The following is a 17909-nucleotide window of genomic DNA, read 5'->3' as shown; positions in this document are numbered from 1 at the left end:
TGCGCCGGTTCTCCCTTAGCAACATGGGCAGCCAACCCAGCCAAGCAGCCCCTGCTTGCCTAGACAGTCTCCTGACAGCTGTAACTGAAGAGGCATCACAGCACTTCAGACCCTGCTGCTGCTCAGCACACTACAGAGACATCTCTACCCTGCTGACTGGAGACTTCAGCAGAGGCAATCCAATCATCTCAGCACAGCAAAACACCAGGGACAAGAGAAGCTCCAAACCACTCTTCTTCTTCTCAAAGATCTAGCTCCATCTCTTGTTCAATCACTGTTCACAGAATCATTTAGGTCAGAAAAGCCCCCCAGCACTGCCAAGGACAATCACTAAACTGTGTCCCCATGTGCCACAACTACACTGTCCCTCCAGGGATGGGGACTCCATCACCACCCCGGGCAGCCTGTTCCAAGGCCAATGTTCCAGCATCACAGTTTTCCTGCTGCAAGTGGCTTCCTGCTCCTCCTGTTTGCTGTCCATGCTGTGTGCCTTGGCATTAATTTGAGTGTTTATTTCAGCAGACTGCTGAGGAAGCTAAAAGATGGTGTTATCTGCACGTGCTTTAACTGAGCTATAAGTGGGTGTTGCTTGCATAGTGCTGCAGTTTTACCAATATTGCCTCATCATCCTTCTGGCTTTATTGCTGCTGGAATGACTGGACAAATTAAGGCAAAGACAGGAAACTTTTCAACCATTCTCCAATTTTGTTCTCAGAGAAATAAGTTCAGTTTTTCAGTCTTTCCATTTGGAACTGCCATTTCTTGATGACAAAGGAATTTTGATAAATAAAATCAAGCAACATCCACTAAAAAAAGATTTTTAATTACATGGTTTGGGATCTCTTAAATTCAAGATAAACATCCTGTATTAAGACAAACATCTCAGTGTTCTTTGGTAAGAGACCTAAAAAAGCTTTTTATTTTTATGTAGAACTAAAGTATGACCCAGGGAATTCTGCTAACAGCAACTGTAAGGCTACCAACATCATCTGCTCACAGGGCTTCTCAGTATTTATTAAGCTCTCAATGAGTGGCTCCTGAAACTATCATTATCCTCAAAGATTTACAGACCAACAGGTTGATTTTCAGTTTGTCCAACAAACAATTTCCAGGTGTTTCCCTCTTCCTTCCCTCAAGCAACAAAAAACCACTCTGTAGTTGCCAGGGAAAAGGACATTGTTTACAAATATTTTTACTTTGTAAGAGCATTTATAGCCTTTATTCCTCTTGTTGAAATGTGTCTTAACATCAACTTTCTATTATCATTCCGCATTAAAACTTTTTATAGGAAAAATAAATAATTACATTCCTACACAGCCTCTAGTTTTATAAGCAAAAAAATTGGCTAAGTTAACTATTAATTCCTCTGTAAAACCTACCATACACCATGAAACAAAAGCTAACATTTTGACAGTTCCACATCTCTACTGTTAATTTTCTAAAGGCTAATGTAATATTAAAAAATTCTTAGGAGATGCAACCTGAAAGAACAGCCCATCAAGTTACTGTATTCTCAAAGCCAACTTAGAGTTTCATCTTTGTTGTTGTTACTTTTGACTAACATATCAAGATATATATTTTATCATTAATTTAACATCAATCTTTGTATTTCATATCCATAGTGATGAGAATATTAACATTAACATTAATGTTAAATAACATAATGAGAAGATAATTTTAACATTAAATAACATAATGTTACTGTTCATTGACATCAACAATTAACATTAATAATTAACATTCATTATTTTTGCATCTAAAGTCCAGATATGCTAACTTGAAGACCTGGAATTGCATTTCTAGGTCAGCCAGAAGTCTTATTTTGAATCTAACTACCAAATCACAGAATGATTGGGTTGGAAGGGACCCTTAAAGATCATCTAGTACCAACCCCCCTGTCATGGGTAAGGACACCTCCACTAAATCAGGTTGCTCAAAGCCCCATCCAATCTGGTCTTGAAAACTTCCAGGGATGGAATATCCGTGACTTCTCTAGGCACTCTGTTCCACTGCCTCACCACCCTCCCAGTAAAAAACTTCTTCCTCATGTCCAATCTAAATCTACCCTCTTTCACTTTAAAGCCCTTGTCCTGACATTAACAGGCCCTGCCAAAAAGGTCACTCTCCAACAGAAGAGCCAGAAATTCAGATAAAATCCCCAAGTCTTTCTCCACAGGGCTGCTGTCAAACCATTCAACACCCAGTCTGTAGTGACACTGGTGACTGCCCCAAGACAACTGCAGGACCTTCCACTTGGATCTAAAGAATGGTAGAAACATGTCCAAGGAGATTTTGTCAGTCAACGCTTTCCCTTACTTTGAACTATCTTCAGACAACTTACAGAATTCTGAAGCTGACAATCTGCAAATGTTCATGAAGTTCTGCTTCTTCTGCATACAAAAAGCTTCATTAGCAATCAAGGAAGCTTCTCAGATACCAAAGTTCTCTAGTATTTGATCACCCAGACTTTAAGAGCAGAGTTAGTGTGGTTTCAGTCAAGGTGTTTTCAACAGTTATTTGGATAGACACCTCCAAAGTAAAGGTACTTTCAGTCATATACTTTTTATTTATTGCTTTTTAAAAATTTATTATCCAAATCCCTAATCACAAGGTCTTCAGAAGTGCTTTCTAACACATTTAGTAGAAGGGAAATATGCCTGCTAACAGACATATATATGTAGAACTCCAAATCCCAAAGATGAGGAGATCATCTCACCTTCTCCTATGCAAGACAGATGAACATGAATTAATCTAGCTGATGAAACAGGCCTAGGAAAAACAGGTGAATCAAACTCTGTAGTTATGTATTTTTGGTGCAACAAAAACGGAAACCTCTTGAGAGCAGATAAAACAAGTTTGTGATATGCAGTGTTTACTACTGTCAGTTAATTTGAAGACAAACTGCTCAACAAATGAAACATTTGACATCTTTGAAGATTAAGATCACCAGAACTGTGAAGTTTTTAAAATCAGCTATGGAAGTAATTGACTAAGTACCTGAATAATTATAAAATTATATTGTTATATATATATATAAAGAGAATGTATATAATAACCCAAGTGCCTATATAAACCATGAAAACACTCTTCCTGAGTTCTTACCTGAACAGAGAGAGCACCAAAATATATTTTCATAAAAAGTTACTAGTTATTTTAGAATCAAAAGCATAGGCAATTTCAGGTCACAATGTCCCACATTTACTCACTTACTACACCCTTTAACTCCCCACTCTCCAAAAACTGGAAGCCCATAAACCCCAAGAATTTACTAAAACATGGGTTCATTCCAAAAATTGCTGTAGAATGATGCTCACTGAATACTGCTTTTCAGTGTTTAAGCTCATAAATGAGACACTTAGCTCAAGTTAATAGTTAGTTACTTACACTGCTTTTGGGCCTACTCAGCACCCCTATGGAATTCACCAGGATCTGACCACTGCACACCCTAGAGTGTGACCACCTCTCTAACACAGCCTTCACAGCATTATTAGATCTTTGGGGACTGTAGGACTCCTAGTACAAAATATTTTGAGGAAATGCACTACATGATGCTGTGACACATTGTCTACATTTAACTCAGGCTTGGGCCTCCTCATGCCTTATCAAAAAAAAGACAGTTTATCTATGATTCCCCTACCTAGTGCTAAATCAAGTGCATGGAAGACCCAAAGAAACAAATTTAGAGAATTGCAACTTAAATTCATTTTCTTACTCTGTTTTTATTATAGTTGCATAAGAGAAAACATGAAAAATAAACACACCTCTCTCCTGCACCTCACCTTTATGAATTTCCTTCCTGTAGCATGTAAATTGGAGTTGTAAGGCCCTTGGTGAGCCTTTTCCGCCTGTTCTGCTCTGTTGTCAGCACTCTTCTCCCACACCTTCCTGAAACGGTAATACATCTTCCTTTGTATCAGCCCCCACCCCCATCTTCTTTTCTTAGCGTTCTCATACTACTTCACATATAAATTTAGAACCCTTCTAGCATACAGAACACGGCTTATGACATTTACAAAACCCAAAATGGCTACAAAGCTGATTTAAAGGTTATTCCGTGTCTTGCCTGTTAGTCTATAAGGGGTACAAACTGATGGGGAGGAAACATAGGAAGAGAAGAAAAATGAAGCAAAGCTAGAGGATAAAACCATCCTAAGAGAAGCCAAGAGCACTGCTGAGACTTTTCTTCATACAGCCAAAAAAATGTTTCCTGAACCTAAATGAGCCCCAGCATTTTAAACCTACACATATAGAATATCAGATGTTGAAGTGCCTGTGTATCAGCTATTCACGTATTTCCACTCAGACACACACAGTTAGCTATCACCTTTGCTTAGGAAAAGTGAAAGCAGTTACAAGGAACATCAATGCACAACCTTAACCAAAGGTAAAGAATAATTTAGGTTTTAAAAGTTTTATTAAAAAGAATTGTATGCAGTCTGATCAGAAAAATATTATTTTATTTTCTTTTTAAGTGTACCACATCTAAATTCTGTCAAATTTCCCTCTTTAATTGAGACTTGCAGGGATGGGAATGGGGATTTCATTTCAGAAGGTATTTTAAATGCAGATCCATTACACCTACACCTAAGCACTTCTTCCTTAAAAGCATATCCACACAGATTTTAATGGATTTGATATATAAGTAGTACTTTGGGCCAAGAATAATGCTTGTAGTGTGAATCATCACATTAAGAACTGGTGTAAAATACTTAAGCTGTTTAGAAAGTGTTAGGATACTTAAACTCTTCCACAGAAAAAACTCCAAGACAAGTGAAACAAAGTGTAAGTCCAGCCAGCAGGAAGACTGATACATTGACCAAACGTGTACAAAGTTAGCCTACCAACTGATTTCCTCAGAAGCAGCATTTTCTTTTTTAATTGGTAATAGTCTAAAAGAAATTTCCTAAAAAATTGTCTCTATAAAGGACATGAACATCTGTGATGCAAACACATGTTCTAAAACTTTCAACAAGCATGACAGGAAGCATCCCAACAAGTTCATTCCCAAACTGAGTACAGCTTAGCTGCTAATCACAACTAAGATAACTGAAATGGGGCAAATCCTTAAACTGATTATAAGATTAAGGAATACGGTTAAAGATACTACCAACTGCATGTCTGATACCTGCCAATTCCTTCCTATCACTGTAGGAAGGTCCCCATAGAACGACCAGCACTACAGCACGTAGTAGCAAACTGAGCCATGGTTAATACAAACTCTGGACTCTTAGCTGACTCTATACTCTTGACACCTATCCATAGAACCTGGATGTAAAAACGTCTGATTAGTCTCGACTTACCAAAACTGACATACTATATCCTAAGAACCAGAGTCTCCTCATTAGCTTTGGTTCTAAAACGACAGATATGTAAAGCAGATCAAGAGAAGCAAGTTAACTAGAAGGTGCATTGCTATTTTCCTTTGTGACAGCAGCATCCACAAGGCTCTGCTTTTATCTAGGGACGTAGGTTTGACCTGCCAACACTTCAGAAGCTCACAAACCAGTAATAAACTAAAGAGAATAAACAATATTGTGAACTTGTACAGATTCTTGCATTACTCTTTTAATCTCTCCACTGCCCTATGCTCAAACAAGCTTTCTGCCAAGAGCCATGCAGCAGAAAATGAAGAATGACTATTAAGAGCTATCTCCACCCCCACACCTCCCTTCCCTTCCAAACCCAAATGTCAGAGTTCATACAAGGAACAAATTCAATTTATTTGTTCCTCTGACAACAGAAAGCCAGGGGGGAAAAAAATACACTAAAGAACTTCTATCACTTGCTCCAAAGAAAATAAGCCCTCTCTACTTCAGTGTGAAAGCAAAAATTATACTTTGGTACTATTTAAGGACATCTCTAGGCATATTTAAGGACCCAGCCGCATCCCAAACAAATTGGTTGGATTTGGCATGCACTTTACTGAGGTACTAAGTGAACTAAATAAGAACTAAAAGATCATCCAATTCTGTCAATCAGCTACCATATGACGTTGGTTGGTTTTAGATCAGGAAGTGTTATGGTTTGCTTTTCTATGATGCAGTTATAACCCTGACAGCACTGGTGAGATCCAGTGATTAGGTACGACCAATGAGGGAAACAACAAGCAAGCAGCCCTCCACCCCAGGCCTAAGACAACCACCAATTTAAAATGCATTTAAACCCCTGCCCACCTGTAAGGGCTTATTAATCGTGTCGTATGCAACTGTCAGAGCCACAGTGCTTAACCACAGCATAAGAGGACCTCAGTCTTTAAAAAAGTTGTTGGAGAGAGAATTGGTATCAAAGCTATCGGAGTCCTGCGCTCACACAGAGGAGTGGCACTCACGAATTCCGCCTTTGTGGAAAGGCTCCACCGCCCCTGTGACAGCCGGCGAGGCACAGAGCGGTGCGCGAAGCGAGAGATGACAAGTGTGAGGCAGGGCTGGGCAGGCGCCTCCTTGGCATGAGCCGCTCTCCCGGCACACAGACACATTCACGCACCCTCAGCCCAGAGCTGAGTAAACAAAACACCAGTGCGGAGCTGAGCAGGGCGGTGACTCAGCTAGGAGTGCGAGATTCGGTCCCACAGGGTAAGGAATTCGGGGAGACGTGACCGGGGGCCCATCGGCGCTCCCTACTCACCAGCAAACAGTCCACGTTCACTTCGGATTTGGGGTCCTTCAAAGTCACGTCGATTTTCTCAAACCGAGACTCAAAACTTTCTCCCGTCGACATGTTTCCGGAGATAAAAAGTTTCCCTTATTCCAGAGCAAAGTAAGGTTTTTAAAAAAAAAAATTAAATAAAATGAAAAAGTGTAAAAAAAAAAAAAAAAAAACCAAACCAGGAACAGGCGACCACAAAAGAGAAACCACGCAGCCTGGACTGGGCTGAGGAAGCGCCTCCTGCGAGATCCCTTCAATCACAGAAGTCTCTGGGGCAAGTCCCCGTCAAGAGGGCAGAGAATCCAAGGGGAGCCCGCAGCAGGCGGGGCACGAGGCTGCTTCTCCCCCCGCTCCTCCAGGCACGCTCGCAGCTTCCCGGGATGCTCACAGCTCCGCAGCAGCAGGTTTCCTCTCCCTCCCTCCTCTGCTCGGGCCCCACCGTCTCAGCATTCCCATTTTCCCAGCCGGGGAAGCCGTCCTGGGATCCAGCGTAGCGGTCCCTCCTCCTCGCCCTGCTGCTGCAGCGCCGGCGGGTCGGTGCCAGGTTCCGGAGCGCGCTTTCTTTCCGGTGAACCAGAAGAAACAACAGAAGAGGGGGAAAAAAAAAAAAAGGAAAGAAAAAGAAAAAAGACAAAAGCCTGCAGGCACACCAACAAGGCAAAAACTGATGGAAAAATAAAACTTAGAGGAATCCTCTCGACGGCGTGTCTCAGCGCTGTGGGGTCGGTCCGTCCGTGGGCACGGGGCGAGGAAGGCACCGAGCGAGTACCCCCACGGGCGGCGGACGAGTCACCTCACCGGCGGAGCGGCCGCAGCAGCATCATCTTTCTTCCTCTCTCCTCCTCCTCCCTGCCTCCCGCCGCTGCCAACGCCGGTTCAGCTCCCCCCCCTCCGCCTCAGGGACAGGACGGCAGCCCGGACCGCCTCAGGACCGACCCGAGGGTGCGGCGTGAAAGGGGAGGAGGGAAGGAGGCGGCTTAAGGGGAGGAGAGAGCGTGAGGTCCGGCAACTGCGAGGGAACCTGCGAGAGCTAACATGTCCGCCTTCCTGTTTGAACAGTCGGGACGGGGCGCGGGGCGCATGCGCGGGGGAACGGCTCCGGTGCGGGCGGGGACGGGACGGGACAGCGGCAGGAGGTGCGCGCGCGGTGAAGGAGGCGGGGGCGCGCACATGAGGCGGTCGCAGGAGGCGCGCGCCTGGGAAGGGATGGCAGAAACAGTCACAGAATCCATTAGGTTGGAAAAGACCTCTGAGACCATCCAAGCCAACCTGTGACCGAACACCACCACGTCAACTAGATCAGGGCACTGAGTGCCACGTCCAGTCTTTCCTTAAGCACCTCCAGAGACCGTGACTCCATCACCTCCCTGGGCGGCCCATTCCAGTGTCTAATCACCCCTTCTGTGAAGAAACTCTTCCTGATGTCCAACCTAAGCCTCCTCTGGCGCAGCTAAAGGCCATGCCCTCTTGTCCTGTCACTTGTTGCCTGGGAGAAGAGGCCGACCCCCAGCTGGCTACACCCTCGTTTCAGGGAGTTGTAGAGAGTGATAAGGTCACCCTGAGCCTCCTTTTCTCCAGGCTAAACAACCCCAGCCCCCTCAGCCGCTCCTCATGGGACATGCGCTCCAGACCTTTCACCAGCTTCGTTGCTGTGGTGAAGGAAAGAGCGGGAGAGGCGGGAGCGAGCAGCAGGGATCGCGTTCGCTTCGGCCTCGGCGCCGGTGCGGGCGGGGCGGGTGTGACATCCCGGGATCCCTCTTCCGGGAGCCGCTGTCTTTGTGTGCCCGCCCCCGCCCGGCGGTTCCGGCGGGAATTGCGCGGAGCCGAGGGGCAGCGTCCCGCCGGGAAAGGCGCCCGTCCCACCAGCTCCCCGTGCCATGTGCGGATGTTGCCTCCGTGTTTCCGCCCCGGATCCCCGGAGGCGCCTCAGAGCTGGTGGCTCCCGCCGCCTTGGCACAGCACGGGCACGGGGGGACAGGTGGCAGCCACGGTCGCCCCTAGAGCTGCTGTGGCTTCCATCCTTGCGGATCTTCAAAAGCCAGGCCCTGGGCAGCCGGCTGTGGGTGGTCCTTAGGTGATCCCTCACTGGAGATATTCAAGACCCTTATGGGCACAGTCCTGTGCCGTGTGCTCTGAGATGATCCTGCTTGAGCAAGGAGATTGGACCAGATTTCCCACTGTAGTACCTTTCCAACCTGACCCATTCTTTGATCCTGCGGTTGTGTCCTGCCTGATCAGGGGGATCGGAGAAGCTGACCTCCAGAGATCCATTTCAGTCGCAGCCACTCTGCCATTCTGGTTGTCCAGGGAAGGAGAGGCCAGCTTCTGCAGTGCCACAAGTTCAAAGCATTCCCGTTTATGTCCAGACAAGAGCCATGTGCAAGGCAGCACACCAAACACAGAAAGAATAGATACCAGCACTAAACATGTAACCTGTGCAGCCTGTGTTGGTGTTTCCAATTCAAACCTTACCCTTACCACAACAGGGACCTTTTCTTCAAATAAGGAAACAATCACAGAATCCATTAGGTTGGAAAAGGCCTCTGAGATCATCGAGGCCAACCTTTGACCAACCACCACCATGTCAGTTAGACCATGCCACTAAGTGCTACGTTCAGTCTTTTCTTGAACACCTCCAGAAATAGTGACCCCACCATCTCCCTGGGCAGTCCATTCCAATGTTTAACAACCCTTTCTGTGAAGAAATTCCTCCTAATATCCAACCTGATCCTCCTGTGGCTCAGCTTGAGACTCGAGCGAAGTAATGATTTCAAATATTACTGGACAGAGCCCACTGGACTGGTTCGGTTCTTTGACTTCCACTGCAGTTCCATGAATGGCAATAGCATTTTTACAAACATCGCTATAAATTGCATAGAGATGGTCAAGTCATTAATATCTAGTCACTGAACAGTTGCCAGTAGCAAACCTGAATCATTAGCATTATGAGTTATTTTCCGTATCGTGGTTAAGAAACAAATTCATAGCCAAGTATTAGAGCATTTGAGCTATTCAGTCCTGGATGTCAGTACTTCCTGTCTTGCTTTATTCAGAAAAAATAAGAAATGGCATTCTACATTTTGCTTTTTCATACCCACAGCCTTCATCTTTGTTTTCGTTTTCTACTGAGAAGTATGTACAGTTAAGCAAAAATACAGGCTACAGCAACATTTCTTGCTCTCTCGTTTTGTGCTGGCTAGTACCACAGCCCTTTGATTCAGAGGCTTTGGTTGCCCTTGGAAATGCAGATATTCCATTTCAGCAACCACAGTCCAAAGAGAACATTTCCGCAAGCTACAGGGTGTAGGCTTGGGATCATTTCATATGTGATGCAGTAACTAATTTCTAAAATACAGAGAAAATGCTTCTTGCAGTCTTCATCTAAAGCAAGATGAAAATCATCATTAGAGAGACAGCAACTAATTCACAGTGCCCTTGGGCACCTGGTTTAGGCATTAAAACATACACAGGGATGATGCCAGGTCTCAGCAGGGTGATTTGAGGTGGCTAGCTTGAAAAAATGCAAAATTCATGAGCCTGTAATAGAGTACGGAACAGGAAGCCTGAATCTGCAGCTCAGTGGGCAGGATCACCACTGTGATCAGCAGGTGCCACTTATATGTTTTATCCAATGTCTATGGGAAAACTTACAGGTACTCTTGGAAATACAAAACACCTTGCATCCTCTCCAGATCTCCCTGCAACAAAGCTACACGGGTCTTGCTCCCACTTGCCCTTTGCTTCTTTGCAGTTTTTTTTCACAGTGGCCCGCATTCACACAGTAAGTGGAGAGAAGCACCATCCCATTGTTTGGCACCTTGGAGAATTCACAGAGAGACAAGAGCTAGGCATCGGACAGGCCCAGCCTCACGTGTTTATTTGCTAGTGAAGGATCTTGCCTCTGGACCAGTACACCTGAGAACCTCTACCAATGTTTGTGGCGAGCAAAGCTGCCATGTTTGTCTTCAGCTGTGTGCAAACTGTGTGTGTTTCAAACATGTCTGTCAGACTGGGCTTTTCTCACGACTGTGGTGGACTAAAAGTGCTTGTCTGTCTGTCTCAAATAGAATAGAATTTGTGTGGGAGGTACTCATGCAGCTGTCTAGGAAACTCTGAGCACTGCTTCGAAACTGTAAAAGGGAGGCTTTGGCTGCCAGACTCATAAAGGATAATAGATTCTAATTTTCAAAAGCAGGTATGGGTTAAGTGTCTCATGTGATAAAGTACTCATGTTGTAACTTGAGAGTGTAATGTAATAGTTTTTAATCCAGAGAACACTCATTCACATGCTGGGATCTTGAAGCCCATTTTCACAAATGTCAGTCAGACTATTTGCATCTATATGATTAGGAATTTGCATATTTCTAGCATTGGCCACTTAGAAATCATACAAATCCCCATCCTACATAACCAACCAGTGCATTGAACTCTTGAACATTGAATTGTTTTGTTTTATCTTCCTGATAATAAACTAAAAATGGGTTATTACTTCTTGTTGCATTTGTTGTGTCACGTATTTTGGAATTGAGCTAGGTTTTGTTGAGTGAAATAGGAGTTACTCAACAGATGCATGACCTGATAACACTGCACTGATAAAGCATGCAAGCCTGAAAGATCATTTTTTCTCTCTTCAGAAGCATGTAGTTTCTAATCCTTGAAAGTGTCTCTATGTAAATTGATGTCCATACATAGTAAACAAGCTGATAATCCTAATAAAACCAAAACTGTAGTCCCCATATCCCTATTGTCTTGCCTGTTTCATAACATATTTAAATGTTCCTGATTTTTGTGTGATACAAATTGACACTGACTTATGAGCTGATTGTTTGGCAGAGATTGAAATTTCATATTAAATACAGAATATCAATAAACTGTTGAATGACTACATTGGCTTCCTCTAAACCGTAGTAAAATGCTGATAAAAAGTACAAGTAATACTGTTTATTGTGCAAATAACATTCTTGTACATGAGAGTAATAAAACTGTGCATGTAAGAGGATTCAGTAGTGCCCATTTCAGGAAAATTCAGCAAACAGCAAGAACACAAGAGCAGTGGAATATTCAAAGTACTGGCTCAGCCCTCTCTGAGCAGGTACTGTAACTTCCATCCTCTTGTGAAAAAGCTAAGAAAAATTAAGCAAAAGAGCTTCTAATAAAGTCAAAGGCCGTTTACATTTTTCGGGTCACTGAGTGTGCATCTTTAAAAGGCATACACTCTCAGAATGAGAGAAAAGACTGGGAGACTTGTGTTCCTGAAGTAGCTACTGACTTCAGAAGAGTTGCACAAGACAGAAGTGAGACTATATCCTGTTCACCATATTAGGCCAAGTTAGTAATGCATGAGGTCCCCTCACATTCAGCTTCCGATTTAGTCAGCGTGAAACCTTCAGCAGTTAAATCACATTATGTTAAGCCTGCCTTTGGTCCACCACCCTCTCTTCTTCTTTACCCTGCAAAACTGGCTCAGTTTAGCCTCTGCTCTAGTCCTAGGGACAGTTAATAGCACAGGCCTGTGTGGCTCAAAGCCCTGGGATGAAAACTGGTCAACAAATCCAGTCTCTGGGCAAAATATTTTACCACTGCTAAAGCCCATGTGTGCAACAGGCCATTTGCAGGAGCTTCCTGCTTCAGGCAAAGGTGTGATGGATGCTCAAGCAGACATATCTGAACTGACTTTAGGTAATGATAAAGTCACACTAGCATTGATCTCAGGATCTCAGTGTGCTTGCAAAGCCTGAAATATAAAAGCTGCATTAGGTAATGAATGCTGGTGGCTGTAAAGTAGCTGATTTAAAGCTGCAGTCATGGTGGTGACTACACTGCAGCTGCCTCTACTCCTCTGGGGGCTCACCTATGCACTGAAAAGACTCCTCAAGGAATTACAGACTAAGCTTGAGGTGCAAGGTGCTCTGAGTAGTGAACATATTAAAATGCCCTACAAATAGGAGAGAGAAAGTAAAGAAATGAGAGAGATATTAGTCATAACTTGGTATGCTGAGAACAGTCATCCTGGCTCTGGATGAGGCAAAACATAGGACCTGTAACAGAAATAGAATAGAATAGAATAGAATAGAATAGAATAGAATAGAATAGAATACAAGTGGCCTAGGCATTAAGAACTGCTACCACGAGAAGACACTTTTGCATATACTAGATCAAAAGAGAATTTCTTATGGGTAGACTCTTAAAAAAAGCAGTATCTTTCAAACATCTGTTTGGCAAACACATGTTTAATGTTGAAATAGTGCAACATACACCTATACATATGTAAATATGTTTTTCCTGCATGTCACCAGATTTAATAAAGGTGTGAGGCTCCATTGTCTGTTCCAATGTATCCCAGCTTCCCAACAGAGGGTGGTTGCTGCTGTTCCCTATTACAGAGCATTTTCAAGCACCTGTAGTACTTCCTTTTGCACCTAGTGCTGGAACCTTGAGGACAACCTGCTCCCGCTGCCTGCGAGTGGTGAGCGATGAGTAAGAAACGGGGCACCCAAATCTGAAACTTTGTTGCATGTTCTTGAACAAGCTAGAAATAGCGGGGGGGGAAAAATAATCACCTTTTGGAACTTAATGGCTCAGTTTGATGGAGAGGATCCAGTCTGAAAACAAACTGCTGCAAGGGAGGAAGTAAACTGGATGGCATTGTCTGTTCGAGCACAAACACAGATGCGTTTGCTGCCAGCAGACAAGGGCATCGTTGTATAAACAGCATAGACACTCCCAAAGTAGCTTCTGCTGTATCTGGAAAGGAGGGGAGCTGTGAGCCCAGAGATAGATAGCAACCCCCATATCTGGTCACCATATGGCTCAGGCCAACATCAGCCACAAGTGCATATACAGCACAGGCTCCCTCTGCTTTTATGCTTTAAAAGTGCAGAAAAAGGCCTGTAACCAACATATGGCAAAAGCTCACAAACTGATTTGAAATCAAATCAAAATTCCACTGGAATGCTGAAAGCTTCATACCTCAGTAAGGACCATTTCCGTGGCAAATACTGTTTTCCCATTAAAGCCACTTGGTGGATACAGAAAATGTCAAGATGCCAGAAATTCTTCTTTTACCCTGGGAAAAAGCTTTTTTATTTTCACTATCCCAGGGCTTAAAAATGGCCCAAGTACTTCTTGTTGGAAATCTTAAAAAAGCCAAACAAATTCAACTCAAAGTCAAAGAAAAACTGTGGGAAAAAAATTGCCTGAAAAAATGAAGGTTTCAGAAAGGTAGAGTATATTAAAGCAGGAGCTAAAAAGTAACCTCCTGATGGTCTCATCTACCAGGACATAAACAGAAATTATCTATCTTTTGTGTCTATATATTTCCATTGTATAAATGGAAATATAAATAAATATGTATTTCCATTAAAAGTAGAGTGATTATCATCATTTTAGACCTCTTAAAAGCTATCATGAAGCTGATTTTCTACACTGCTATTATCTTGTTAACTGTGAATCACCTATGAGATCAAGAAGTTTCCTTCTTATTTCTCCCGTTCATAACCCTAAGTGCTCCCTCCTAGAACAAATTTCTCCCACCTCACCTTACTCCTACTTTCCTGATATACACATATCACATTTCCTGTGGTTGGATTAGTTTTGCAGTCCTTGCTCAAATAGCTCTTCTGAAGACGAAAGTTAAAAGTAAACTGGGCTGTGTTTAAAAGTAAACTAGCTTTAATTGCCCTGGCTTTGTTTTTATGTATGCTGTCCTAAATATCTACACTCCCTGTAAATGCTTTGCTCTGATGAAGACTATGACAAATGCATAAAAAGTCATGCTTTCTATCTTGGGCCTGGGAAATATTTAACAGTTGCAGGCTTTCAGATAATCAACTCTAAATGACACGTCTCATAATTTTGCTGGTATAAACAGAGAGGGCTCCATATGATCCTTTTTGGGACAGAACGGCAGAAGTTGCCATTCCTGACACTCACAGTGTGAAGATTCTCAATACAAGTTATAGACAACTGCTTTTATACCATGAAGCTTCATGAGATTCTGCATGTCTTGTCTTAAATTAAATGCACTCAAGTGCCATTAAATACGCAGTTTTTAAAAATGCATGTGTTTCACATCTTCCAGATATTTAAAAAAAGAAATGTTTAGTCACTGAAAAATAATTCAAATTCACTGCAACTGCAGGAATTATAAATGAGTCAACTTAGTAATTTTTTGGTGGATCTTCATAACCAAATCCCAGAAGCTGATTTTGTTCATATTCAGGATATTTTCAAATTCTTCTATTAATCTCATGCAACTAGGCAATCAGTTAATCATTATTTTATAACACTGTTGTTTTGTTTGGAAAACTCTGCTGCTATAGAACACATCTATAAGGTTTGAGAGAGTCTAGTCTTAGACAACAGAGATGATTTATATATTGACTTTTATTATAATTCTGTTTTCACTTGGCCGTAACAACCCAAACCCCAGAAATGAAAATTTTATAGGTGTGATCATAGACAGAAAACAATGTGTATGAAAGTGTGAGCAAGCTCTTTCTCATTAAAGAGTTAATCTTTTTCTTCTTATTCTTCTCTTCATCCCCTCTTGAAGAAAAAAAGACACCAAACTTCCTACTTCCTGTGGTAAATTGCTATGCAAGTCTGTTGGGTAATTCAACTCTTGATACTCAGAAGTATTTTATATCAGTTTTACACCATTATTTTGTTTCTTTATTATTATAATTATTATTTATAATAATTATTGTTACTTCAAATCCCCAGAACTGCCTTGTTTGAAATGGAGAAGGGAGATAGGACAAGAACAAATGGCCTCAAGTTGCATGAGGGAAGGTTTAGATTGGATATTAGGAAAAAGTTCTTCCTGACAAACCAAGAGGATTGTCAAGCATTGAAACAGGCTGCCCAGGGAAGTGCTTGAGTTACCAGCCTTGGAGGTATTTAAAAGATATGCAGATACGGCACTTCGAGACATGGTTTAGTGGTGGATTAGGCAGTGCTGGGTTAATGGTTAGACTTACTGATCTTAAAGGTCTTTTCCAACAGAAACCATTCTGTGATTCTAAAGACACCTAATCTGATGATAGCAAAAATAATCTGACAAAGGGAAACACTACAGGCCGGGAACAGGCTATTTCAAAAGTGTAGTAGAAGCAAAGTAATACCTTCTTGAGGACAGTTTTTTGGCAGAGGGGAAAAAAGATCCAACTCAATTTGCTTTTTCCAGGGTCAAATAAAGCCCATCCACCAGGACTGGAGAATGTCACCATTGTCCTAAGTTGCCTCTGCAAAACAAGAATAGATGAGGCTTCTCTATAAAACATTGGATTAAAAAAAGTACAAGATGATTGACTCGGTCATGGCCCATGGCCATATGAATACTTGCAAAATTGCCTCTGGCTGATGTTCTAGAACCTTTACCATAGAAACAAAAGGTACTGTGGCAAACAAAGCTGTCCCTCAGAAGTCTCATACAATGAAAACAAAGGTGGGAACATGCATATGCAAAGCAGTATTTGTAAAGAGTTATATCACCGCACCTTTGCAATCACTCCTTTTTGGTGCCAAGCTTTGGTGAAACTCTGGAATAACTCAGAACTAGAGTAAGTTCTTTTAAACAGGTTATTGAAACTGTAAGTACTATGTCCAAATTATTATGGAGTTTGAGTTTGTTTTAATGAAAATGTCTTTTGTTTACCTGATATTATGTAGTTCCCAGCACTCCTTGGTGTCGTTCCCAGCACTCCTTGGTGGTGGCTATGCCATCATTTTATATTCCTATGAAGGTAGCAATGGTACACTGTCTGCACTGTAAAATATCCACAGCAACTTAGACCACATCCTCACCATGCTGATAGATGTGATGGTATCATCCAGCTGGCTGAAGTCACAGCAGGTAATATGAGTTACCTGCTAGCCCCAGGTCATAAGACCAGAAGTTTATCCCTTTGCCTGTCAATGTGCATGCAGAAAAGGGACATACAATTCCGTACCTCCAGACTTACCTGAGCTAGTTTTTAGCCAGCTAGCTGAGGCACCTACGGTGACACAATCAGCCTCCACAGACCATCATGTTACTTGCCCAGGCCCCAAACCCCATGTTGCTGCAGCTTCATGCAGTTGTTTCTCAGTCAGCTGGATTACACCATCACATCTGCTGAGCACAGTGTGGACATGGTCTGAATTTCTATGGACATTCCACAGTGCTGGGAGCATAATGCTTTCTACATGTGTAGAAAATGATGGCACCAATACCACAGGGGCCTGCTGGGAGCTACTTGAAGTTGGATAAACACAAGACCTTTTCACAGAAGGAAACGTGAACTCTGTTATAGTTTGGATATAGTAGTAAGGACTTGTAGTACTTACTTGTATGCAGTAATTTGAATATAGGAATCCATCCAATTATAAAAAATCATGCACTTATAGCAGTCAGTGGTCAGTGATGTTATCTGCACTGTGGACAACCATGGCAAGAATTTCTTGTGGCCAGTATTTCTACTATTTGATGACCAAACGATATTTTTTGGTTAGTTGTTATTATTGCCTTCTTGACTCACTCTTAAAAGGCACTGAAACATCACAGACTCCTCACTCACACAGCAATAACTGCAACTGTCCTTAAATCAGTTTTGCAAACCTGCATCCAGAGCATCCCCTTCCAGAAGAGTGTGTGCTCTGCATCTTGTTAAATTGAAGTTCCCCCTCACCCCCCTTTCGTTTGATGTGAGCCATGAGATCCAGCTTTTCATTTGGGCTTCTTTAGACTGGATTGAATCTGAGGGGAAGCACCTGCAAGGCACTGGAGGTAATGCCACACCATGGGAAAATGAGGAAAGAAATGTGTGTCTTGTGCAGTGCAGGAGACAATCAGCTATTAGCCACCATTCTTCTCAGCTGGGTGGAGGTTTTAATCCCCCCACCTCACCCTAGGCAGCCAACAGATCATTTCACAGCAGTCATCTTTATGACATCTATGTGAGCATGGTGGGGTGCCTTGTACTTCTGAACACACATTTCGTTAATGTCTTTTTTCATGTCCTGATCAGACTATTGCAAAACCCCACATGCAGACTCCCCAGAATGAGTCATGTCTGCCGGCAGGGATGTCTGCAAGATGTCTCTGCACAGAGGTGCAGAGCCGTGCAGGAAGCATGGGAGAAGACCACCTGGCACAGCACAAAAGCTTATTTATTAGAGAGAATGCCTTAGTGGAACAGCGAGGGCCTAGCAGGCCTACCCCAGGGGGCAATCCAATCCATTAACTGCCAGATAAATTGTAGTGGGTTCATTGTGACCTCCAA

General features: G+C 42.8%; 1 protein-coding gene across 1 annotated transcript in view; it reads right to left on the bottom strand.

The window, feature by feature from the left end:
* ROCK1 (Rho associated coiled-coil containing protein kinase 1) overlaps positions 1-7603 on the bottom strand; it is a 78530-nt gene extending 70927 nt beyond the window's left edge. The window contains exon 1 of the mRNA XM_017738254.1: positions 6625-7603. Coding sequence (XP_017593743.1) covers positions 6625-6717 — 93 coding nt within the window. The 5' untranslated portion in view covers positions 6718-7603. The remainder of the gene's footprint in view (positions 1-6624) is intronic.
* Positions 7604-17909: the final 10306 nt, after the last annotated feature.

This window comes from Corvus brachyrhynchos, unplaced genomic scaffold (genome assembly GCF_000691975.1).
Source record: "Corvus brachyrhynchos isolate BGI_N302 unplaced genomic scaffold, ASM69197v1 scaffold106, whole genome shotgun sequence".
Taxonomy (NCBI): domain Eukaryota; kingdom Metazoa; phylum Chordata; class Aves; order Passeriformes; family Corvidae; genus Corvus; species Corvus brachyrhynchos.
This window is presented reverse-complemented; position numbering and strand designations above follow the sequence as displayed.